The following is an 11,081-nucleotide window of genomic DNA, read 5'->3' as shown; positions in this document are numbered from 1 at the left end:
GCCAGTTGAGAGACATAGTCTCGCCAACGTGTCCTGGGTCTTCCCCGAGGCCTCCTACTGGTTGGACATGCCCTGAACACCTCCCCTGGGAGGCGTCCGGGGGGCATCCAGACCAGATGCCCGAGCCACTTCATCTGGCTCTTCTGGCGCGGGTTTTCTCTGCGAGTTCATCCCACAAAAATATGCATGTTAGATTAATTGGGGACTCTAAATTGTCCACAGGTGTGAATGGTTGTTTGCCTATACGTGCCCTGTGATTGGCCGACAACCAGCCCGGGGTGTTATCCTGCCTCTTGCCCCAAAAGTCAGCTGGGGTAAGCTCCAGCTCACAGGATAGCTAGACAGGATAGCTAATAAATAAATAAAAAGCAAAACATGCACATGAGCTAATGCTTTTGCTTGCTGAATTTCGGTCTTGTGAGATAATGACTGTTTTTATATTATATATTATATATTATATATTATATGTTATATATTATATATTATATATTATATATTATATGTTATATATTATATATTATATATTATATATTATTATAGAGGCATATTTTTTCTAGAATTTGAGGTCACATTCCCAATTGCTAAAGTGATATTTGTAGTAATTAATGAGTGCTTTGTGTAATAATTAATGAGTGTCTCGATTCTCCACCTTCCATTGCTATTAGAAGTACTTTAACAAAATAAAAGGAGAGGTGAGCTACTTGGGTTTTATTTTTATGACCGGCTACATTTAATTGTACTTTACCTTCTATTTACAAAGCAGATCCTTCATCAAATATTGTGTTCATTGTCCTTTTGTGCTATTCAGCAGTAATTTGCCATTAGAAGAGACATAATGTCTAAACTGAACAGTTATAAAAACACTAGGAGAGTATTATTTGACCCTTTGGTCAGCTACTCAAAATCAGCACCCAGTTGGAGACTGCTCTAGTGTCTGCTGTAGACACTTAATATGGTTGGAGTTTGCAGTGCTTATTACATTTTGGTATCTTACGTATGTGATGCATTACAGTTCTGCAGCACTTAAAATTGCAACCACAACAATAAACACGCTGCTGAATGGATGGAGTGTCAAAAAGTGAGCACTATACCTCTTAATGACAGATTTTTTTAATACAGCTCTTGCTTTGGAGATCATGAGATGGTGCAAGTGTGCTTTCAATGTACTGTGTATTCAGAAAATGCTGGTGCAAGTTGACATTTTCATTTTGTAATGTTTTTCGGAGCATCCATCCACGTTATCTTCAGCCTAATGGTTGATCTTCAGCTGACACCTTTGCACGGTCCACTGGTGTGCTGCTGCTAGAGCATTTCTACAAACGCTTCCATGGCTCGTCGTGTACAGGATTGACGAAGACCGTGTAGCGGTGTAAGTTAAATGTGTGTGGTTATTTAAAAAAATAGTACTTATATATAAAGTATATATATTTCATCTTTAAAAAGGATTCCCGTTCATCTCTGGATGGTTTTGAACGGCGTCACGACTGAGGTGGCCATCCAGCTCTCTGATTGGCTGAGAGCCGTCATCCGGGTACTGCGCTACAACTGGCTCATTAGCTAAAGGTACCAATATGGCGGAGGTAAGAGGGAAAACAGGAGAGAAGCATTCGATCTCAAATCGATATTTTTACCATTTGCAGTCGTATTTTCTGACTTTTATGCTATCGATTGGGTAGATTGTGTTTTTTCTTGCTATGTAGAGAGACCGGTGGTAAAATAGTATTTGAAAAAAAAATCACAGATATGCCCGAATGTGTAGAGTGATCCTTCACTACAAGGCCGCTGCGCCTTCGCTCTCAGCTGCTTCGATGTAGCGGCGGTGTAAATTGATACGTAAATTTAACATTAGCATTGCTGGTTAAAATCATATAATACGCGTTTAGGATGAAGGGGGAAAAAAGACCCATCGACTTCTCAATTCGCCTCTGGGTTGTTGTACGTGTAACTGAAACGGCATCAAATGTTATGCCGCGCAAACGAAATGTGCATGTTTACATGAATCGACGTTTAAGGTTGCTACTCAGATGTTAGCTTCTTAGCTAGCTAGCGTCCACTCTTGCTGGAGGCGGATTTTATTTTTTTTTTGCAAATGACACTTTGCTTTCTGAAAACGCTTGTCCTGCACACGTCCATTGGGTTGTTGTATATTTTGACATGATGCTTGATAATATGCCGTCAGTGTGTAACGTTAGCGCGGTTCCTGTTGAATTAGCCGCCTACTGTAGTTCAGGTAACGGTAAATGCTGCTTACCTGGCCATCACTAGCCACACTTCTTGGATAAATTACACGTTTGCCCACCGCTTCGCTCTATAAATGCTGAATTATTTCATTGCATACGAGCTTCACCTTTCAAGTGTAATTTATGTGTGTTTTTTTTCCAGGCTTCCCTTGGGAGTTCAAGTCCAGGTAAGAGTCGAGTGTTATGCTACAAAATTGCTGTTCTTCATGCGTTTTTAATGTAGTGTTAAGAACCTGTTATTAAATTACATAAAAGTTTTCACCTTAATTTACATCTTGCGGCATTTCAAGTTGGCACAGATTTGTGTTTTTTTTTTTTGTTTGTTTCCTTAGTTGGCTCTTTATCATCAGAAGATCATGACTTTGACCCAACTGCAGAAATGCTAGTCCACGAGTACGATGACGAGAGGACTCTGGAGGAGGAAGAGTCTCTTGAAGGAGGGGGGAATTTCAGGTCTGAGATTGCAGATCTGGAGAAGGTACATTTATTAACTCTTGATAAAAATGCTTGCAAACTGCATAGTATAGGAAGTCCTATTCATTTTTGTATAGCTGTTTGTCCATCGTTGCACATCTGGCCGAAAACCTCTTAGTGGACCAAACTAATGTCATCATAAGAGGAACATTTTGCAGTGCAATTAATAAAGATTACCTAATGTGACTTGTGTAAACATTTGGTTTAGATATTGTCTGTGTCAACGCTGAAGATTGCTTCATATCATATTTATAAGAGGGTTACTTTGCATTAAAACATAATTAATTATATAATCCAGTTAGATAAGTTTTTGGACAGTGACAGTATTAATTTTTGAGGGGGGTTTTTTAGTGATGAGAAGTGAATTTGAAGTACATCATTTTAAATAGGAATATTTGAGTAACAGGCTGTAGCCAAATATAATTAAATGGGTTTCATATTGGAAAATAACATTGACTTATCAAATTTACATCACAAGTATACAATATTTGCGCAGCGTGTGACGTGACACGCATAAAGGTGGTAGTCCGGCTCCTGCCAAACACGCTTAATCATGTCGTACGTAACATTCTCCAGCAGCTCAGTTGTTCTCTCTGAAACATTCTTATTTGAGTGAAAATTGACAGTTATCAGACAAGAAAAGACAAAACAATTTTGAGACACCCAGAAAACTGATTTGATGCGCAGAGTTGAATAAATTGCATTTTGTTTTTCATGCAGAGTGTGTTCATTTCAAAGGGGTTTGGACAATTTACGTGCAAATACAACCAAAGACAATAGAACAAAAGCTGTCGTGATCTGTATGCATGTTGGGTCTAACAGTGTACATACATACTACTCACTGAATCACATTATCTTCACAATTGGAAAAACGTGTATGTCCACATTTTGTGAGTTTTTCCTGCTTAAACATTGCAATTATTTTGAACAAAAAATTCAGAATTTGCTGCATACTTTTCATTTGATGGGGAATAAATTCTAATTTATATACCAAGAAAGCTGTTCACATGCTGACTTGTTCCTCCGTTCTCGCCAGGAGGGTAATATGCCTTTGGAGGAGTTGTTGGCTATCTACCGCTACGAGGCGTCAGCCGGGTCCAGTATAGACAGTTCCTCTGGAGACCTCACGGATGAGCTGCCTGACATGACTTTGGACAAGGTGAATGCCCCTCCCACCCCCTCCTTTCCCAAGATGTTAGCTCTTTCTGAGAAACACCAGCCTTTTCTTGTGAAATTGTTTAGTCACTTTGTCGCATTTGTTCCTAGGAGGAAATTGCTAAAGACTTGTTGTCTGGCGATTATGAGGAGGAGACGCAGTCTTCAGCTGATGATCTCACCCCCTCCGTCACCTCCCACGAAACCACCGATTTCTTCCCAAGGACACTTCGATGTAAGTGACCCACTCAAAAATGTAACAATTTAAAAAATATAATACAAACCACACATAGTGTGGGGGGGGGGGAATTTTGTGTTGAAAATAATTGAAATTAATATAAAGCTGTTTGAGTATAAATCACATTGTTGCCGTTCAGTGAAAATCAAGTGTAAAATGTTTTAATTTTATTTACAGTCCCTTGCTCCATCGCGGCTCGAACATCGCTCCCTCACTCTATTGCCGTTTAAAAAAGAAATAAATAAATGATTGCTGTTTCATGGTTGACTGCGGTCTATTAATAGTCCAAAGAAATGCGTATGTAAGAAAGTGTTACGTATTCTTGGCCTAAATTCAGCATTATCAAGCATAAAAGTGTTCTAAAAGAACTAAAACACAAATACAGTTTAAGGCAATACAAGATGTTGATGGACTGTAGTGTACACTGGCCACTAGGTGTCACTAGTAACACACACCAGACTTGACCGCCAAAGACAGGCCTTATGTCACAACAGGCATAATACTAACATGGGTTACTGTTGTGCCGGTACTCAACTCTGAATCCCATACATAACTTCCTGTCCAGAAGACATTTAAACACACATGACCACAAGTCTTATGTCTTAAAAGGCTTATTTTCTCTGATTATATCTAATATATTGGGTAATATGAGTGTAAAAGTGACTATAGGGGTGTTTATTTCATGTCTTGAGGGCTCTAATAATGGTAAAAATGGTATATAATATGATAAACAGATTTTCTATGCTCTAACTACACTAATATTCCATTTTAATTTATATTGAATCCTACTTTGCGGAAACTCGCGTATCATGGTCGGGTCTGGAACCAGTTAACCGTGATAAACGAGGGATTACTGTAGTTTTATTTTCACGAACGACAACAAAAATTACTGTTTTCAAAGTTAAAAAAAAACAAAAAACTTTTGTCTGACTAGATGTAGAACTCAGTTTCCCATACACTCACTTATTTGTGGTGCCACAGATGGATGTGCCGCTACTTTTGGCACTTGGCACAGTCTGTTCACCCTTTTAAAGACTTGGCACAGTCTGTTCACCCTCGCTCACAAACACACCTTCATTGGACGCGCTGTCTATCTTGTTGCTGCTTTTTGACACACCTCATACGCACATACTGTACCACAACTGACTTTATTATTATGACTTTACTTTGAAATATCTTTTAAAATCAGCACACACTAACATGGGGCACAAAAAACATGCATTAAAAAAAAAAATCCATAACATGCACACACAGCTGTTGCTGCACTTGAAACTGAACTGAAACTAACACCTGTAAGTGAATAACTTCAAGTTTTGTTGTTTGGATTTTTTTGACTTGAAGTTGTATGACATCCCCATCGGCAGTGTAGTGCATCAACAGTGACTTCATGCACGTGTGTGCTGATTTTAAAGATAATGTACCGTGTTCCCTCTCTCCATCGTGGTTCATCTTTCGCGGACTCAGTTTCACAGATTTTTTTAAAGTCCAATTTTAGTGCTTCTCTTCAGTTATTTATTTTTTCTTAACAGCTTATAAATGCTGTTATAAACCCTTCTTTAAGGGCCAGGCTCAGCCTGGCCCTTAAAGAAGGGTTGCATTGTGGGAAGTTGAGTGTTGTAGCATGAGGCGGTGGTGTCTCTCTATTCTCTCTCTCATCTGTCTGCACCGCCCGTTGTCTTCTGCGTCCTGATTGGCTCTAGAGTATTGTCAATCAGTCTCCTTTGTGCCATCTCCTGTTGTGGTCGTGGCTACCAAACTAGCTAACCGCCGATACTGTAAACAGTAGAAGAAAAAGAAGCTAACCGTGTTTTAACAAGGATGCAAAAAGGCTACAGCCGAACGGCGCCAGGACGACGAGGCACAGTCAGAGTGAAATAACGTGAGTCACTTACTGTAATAATTGGTTGTGCTCAACCTAGTAGGTTGACTATTAAAATTCAAACGAAACTTTGAGAGTTTAAACAAGAGAGGAATGTGACAAAATGTTAATGCCTGTCTGAGAATTGTATGGTGAGGGGTTTTACAGCCTTAAAACATATATAATCATTGTAAAAATAAATACAGTTGGCTACTTTGCGGATTTCACTTATTGCAGGCTATTTTGGGAGCCTATCCCCAGCAATAAACGTAGGAACACTGTACACATCATTGTTGCCTGCCACAAATGAATGAATGTACGGGAAACACTACTGTATGTCCTATACATTGTTCATATGATATTACTAGCAATAGTAATCGAACCTCCTCTCAGTATATCCTTTGCTTCTCTTAGCCAATGCAATCTCTGATGGGGATAAAGATTCCGAGTGCGATGATGATGGCCCAAGTCCAGAAGACTCCAGAAAGGTACCTACAGTAACAGTTTGGACCACACCAATGAGATGGACTTCTAGCTTCTTTGTCATGTGTTAAATGTGCAATATATCTCTGTGTGTCTGTTTGCTATGGTAGGAAATAATGGTGGGAGCAGAGTACCAAGCTGAGGTTCCTTTCACCGTCTGCCACTACACACAAGGAGAGAAAGGTGATCACCCTTGCTTACCTCTAACAATGCTGAGATTCATTGTAATTGTTGACTAATCTCCACGTTGTTCTACTTGCAGTGTATGAAGATGAAGACGAGTTGATGTGGAGTCCAGGTGTGTTGCCAGAGAGCAAGGTCAGGATTTTCCTGGCTGACGTGCTGTCTCGGACGACAGGGGAAAAGACTGGATGTGACAAACTGGGCATGCATGTTCGAGACAATGAGCAGGTGTTTTTTTTTTTATGTTATTCCATTCACTCTTCCTTCATATCTTTTTGAGCTACTTCTTACAAGGGGTGCCAAATTTGAGCAAAAACAATGTGGTTCATTGGAAACAGTGGCCTTTGATTTGCTACAGAGTAAAAGCACTTTTATGTCCAAATGTTACATTTGTCCCATGTTTGTGTGAACTTAAAATTTTCTTCAACTTGACCTCTCTATTCTCCTCACACAGGCTTTGTGTGAGCTTGTCAAGTGCAACTACAACACCCATGAGGCACTTGAGCAATACTGTAGCCACCTAAAGTCCTCGAAAGGTAAGCAAAATCAATGGCTTAAATAAATGTTGGTCGGTTTCTACGACAGTGCGTGCATGGCTCAAACTTGAATTAGGGCTGCACGTTTCAGCAAAAGATGTGAACGATGACTTTCTTGCTTAGAAATGTGGTCTTCCTTGTTTGGGAGGATTTTATACACGCACATAATGTTCAAGTCTATGTACTTTTGTTTTAAATAAATCATAGGTGTTTTTGTTCTGCTTTTAAAGAATCTTCCAATGTGCTTTATGCTGTTCTTCATGGGGGGTCTCGGAAGGACAATTGATTGGGGACTTTTTTTTCCAGTAGAATACAAAGACAAAATAAAAATGAATCCAAGTCAAAAACACGCCATGCTTGCTCACTCCACAATATTTGTACACATAACAAAGACAGGTCACTTAATGCGATCGCTTCTCCCATGACTTGATGAACGGTCAGGGCAGCAACAGTGTATTGATAGTATTGATCTGCATTTCCGGCGTGTTACCATGCTGATTTTCTGCTTCGGTGTAATCACAGAAAAATCCCCCCCATGGTCTGAAGAGGAGTGCAAGAACTTTGAACATGCACTGCAGATGTATGACAAGAACTTCCACCTCATACAGAAACACAAAGTGAGTTGTGATGCCACAGCGAACAGCAAAGAATACTCTGGCTGATTGCTCCCACCTCCTTTTTAAAAAAAAAAAAACAACTATCATTCTTTCCCCTCAGGTCACAACGCGGACAGTAGCAGAATGTGTGGCGTTTTACTACATGTGGAAAAAGTCTGAGCGCTTCGACTTCTTTGTGCAGCAGAATCGATTTGGGAAGAAAAAGTACAGCAGCTATCCTGGTGTAACGTAAGTGGACTGATTGGCAGGGTTCTGGTGCAGCCCAAATGGAAAAACACTCAATGCAACATGTTTTGTCTCCAGAGACCTGATGGACAGGCTTGTGGATGAAGCCGAGGGTCTGGCTGTGGACAGCTCGTCCTCTGTGTGCTCGGGAGGCGGCGGAGGAGGGAGGCTGGAAGCGACCACGGAACAGCAGCTCAGCCTGCTCAACTCCATCACCGCCAGCGACCTCACAGGTGAACTTTATTTTCGTTTTGCTTGTTTGACAAAAGTAGAAAATTGAATGCACATTTTAGGTGTCAGAACTAGGATATCTAAATGTTTTTAAAAGCTTCTTTTTTCACCTCGAATGACAAATCTCATGCATAAAGTTTGTATTCCAAATATAACAGAGGAGCCTGTAAGAAAATAGATTAGCAGCCCGGTGAGTTAAGTTTGTGCAGTACAGGAGTGTGGACATGCAGCTAGCTAGCTGGGCCTGAATCACTTGCACAGTCACAGTAAGATTGGAAGCAAGTGACAGAATTCTTGACCATTTCCTAATTAAAAGATACATTTTATCATGACAGTATTCCTTTAATTGTAATGTACAGGTGGTCCTCGGTTTACAGCGTCTCTTGCTCCGATAAATGAACTAATGTCATTTCGGTCCATAAAGGCGAAGCTCAAAGTAGTTACAGTAAGGGCAACAGAAATGGGAGGAACAAAAACAGCTGTCATTTTCCAAAATAGTGTCAAAATATTAGATATACAAGTATAACTTCTTATGTGTTACTTGACTAAATACCAAAGTGGCCCTTCCATCCTTTCATGTTTCACTATGTGGCCCGCGCTGGAAAAAGTTTGGACACCCCTGCCCCATATGCTCAGTATTGGCTGCACTTGTCTCAAACGCTCGCCATCATTCAGGATGAAGTTTAACATCTACCCGGACATCGGAAGCATGACCAGGAGGTGGTCCATCAACAATCGCTGTTACTGTCAGCCGCAACCACGCCAAAACATCAGCAAACTCAGCTGTCCTCTCTGCACGCAGACGATATCCCCTCTCTCGTGCGCGCGTGCGCACACACACACACACACACACACACACACACACAGTCGAGACTTATGTCACATTCACGGCTTCAGAGTGTCGAAAACCACTAAAATGTAACACTTCATAAAGGATCAGCTCATAAGAAAGTGGCAGTAATAACAGCAGCATAGTGAGCTTTTTTGCTATTTTTTATTACAGTTGTGTTTAATGGTTGTTAGTTTTTCGTGTTTTACTGCATTTTATGTCCTCCATGTGTTCTATGTGCCGTGTGAGTGACTAAAGTGTTGATTTAGGTGTGAGTTTCCTTCTACTCAGAATGTACTTTGTATATTATACAGTACAGTATTGTACTGTACAGAGTATTTAAGGCCCACACCCCAATACGACTTAATGCTGCTTTGTCTTTCCAGCGCTGAGCAATAGCGTAGCGACGGTGTGCAGCCCAGCAGAGGTCTTGGACTCGTACAGCTTCCCCCCCCTGGAGTCTCTCCACCGCGCCTCCCTCAACCACGACGAGCCGCTCGGCTTCCCCTCCAACGGCGCAGACCCCGACTGCCTCAACATGCTTGATGCCGGCTTCTACCACTCGGACCTGGGTCAGCTGGGCAGCGTGTGCGTCAGCAAGGACTGCGAGCGTCCCTCCAAGAGACTCAAGATGGCGCTGCCGGACTCCTTTATGGGCGACGTTTCCGTGGGCAACCTCGGCGTGGACTTTGAAGCCCGCCGGACAACGGCGCACCACCACCGGATAACCGGCGCCAAAATGGCAGTGTCGGTCACGGACTTCGGGAGCTTGGCGGCCGGCGGCGAGCCCAACGGCTTCTTGGGGGCGCACGCACGCCACCACACGCAGCACACTGCAGCACTTCAGTCAGAGTGATCTTCCTCCTCAGCTCTTCCCTTTTTTGCTTGTACATAGACTGACCTCACATTATATATACAGTATATATGTACATAATATACTTTTGGTTTCATTTTTTGTGTACTATGACATCAGTGATGTCTCTCATATAGAACTAAAAATCTTGATTTCTCTCAAGAGTTTATAACAGCCATTTTATCGACATGTTTGTGGTGGTGGTAACGTCCATGTACAGTTACGGGGGGGGCCGCAGACGTGTTCTCTTCCTACTTTTCTTCTCTCTCATCCTGCCATTCTTCTCAGCTGCCAAAGTCATCCTCGCTCTCGGTGCTCGTCGCTCTTACTTCAAGTGGTACTCTTTATTTTATTCAAGTGGTTTTGTTTACAGGTACTTGGCGCTAAAGCAGCCCGGCCGCAAGGCTGTTGTGTTGCTCCATGTTCTAGTTGATCTGCGTAACGTTAGAGTTAATGGTTTTATTCCCAACATAAACACGACTGCAGTCCATTTTTTGCATCGCCATGTTAACGAAACGACAGGAAGGATTGTACAATTGGGTTTCTCGACATCGACACTAACGTCACGCAGAGTGCGTGAAATTTGCGGACCTTTTTTGTTTTTGTTTAGTCAATATTGCTTCATGTCGTGTCTCAAATGTCGAGGTTGCCATTTTTTAAAAATGTGTTATTTATTTTTTAATCTGGTCATGTTACTCACTGAGCAGTGTTGAAATGTTATAACATTTGGTTTAAGGCGTTGACAATTTGCGGACTGTTTTTAATTTTGCAGGGGGGTTCCCTGCTTTTATTCAGTCTATTCAAAAAAAAAAAATGTAATTTTTTTTATTTTTTTTTTTTTACAAAAACACCAGTGTTAGCATGGCAGAAATGTCCGAAAATGAAGACATTGGCATCGCACTAAGCTGTGCTAATTTGAGCAATGTCTCCCATCTTTTCAAATAGAAAATGATGTCGCAAAAGTTTTTTGGGTTTTTCTTCCCAAAAATGTATGCCAGTGTTATTTTGCGAGCATGGCCAGTCTGTCGTCAATATTGAGTTTGTAGACGTCAATGGCGGGTTGTAATTCATGTCGTTTCTGTTTTTCCAGATTTCACTTGGACTCTCGTTGCAAATTGAGTTGTCACCCCGATAACGTAGACCAGTATCGTCTGTCAAG

General features: G+C 41.2%; 1 protein-coding gene across 1 annotated transcript; it reads left to right on the top strand.

The window, feature by feature from the left end:
- The first annotated feature begins 1,463 nt into the window (after nucleotides 1-1,463).
- On the top strand, nucleotides 1,464-10,761 carry mier3b (mesoderm induction early response 1, family member 3 b). The gene is made up of 13 exons (XM_054774325.1): nucleotides 1,464-1,580; nucleotides 2,383-2,407; nucleotides 2,573-2,718; nucleotides 3,751-3,873; nucleotides 3,981-4,104; nucleotides 6,380-6,453; nucleotides 6,559-6,631; nucleotides 6,711-6,859; nucleotides 7,086-7,167; nucleotides 7,690-7,784; nucleotides 7,885-8,012; nucleotides 8,088-8,242; nucleotides 9,456-10,761. Exons 1-13 carry the CDS (start codon nucleotides 1,572-1,574, stop codon nucleotides 9,923-9,925), a joined length of 1,653 nt encoding a protein of 550 aa, XP_054630300.1. The 5' UTR covers nucleotides 1,464-1,571; the 3' UTR covers nucleotides 9,926-10,761.
- The last annotated feature ends 320 nt before the right edge of the window (nucleotides 10,762-11,081 follow it).

Source organism: Dunckerocampus dactyliophorus, chromosome 4, assembly GCF_027744805.1.
Source record: "Dunckerocampus dactyliophorus isolate RoL2022-P2 chromosome 4, RoL_Ddac_1.1, whole genome shotgun sequence".
NCBI lineage: Eukaryota > Metazoa > Chordata > Actinopteri > Syngnathiformes > Syngnathidae > Dunckerocampus > Dunckerocampus dactyliophorus.
The sequence above is the reverse complement of the archived record's forward strand: the minus strand, read 5'-3'. Positions and strand labels throughout refer to the sequence as shown.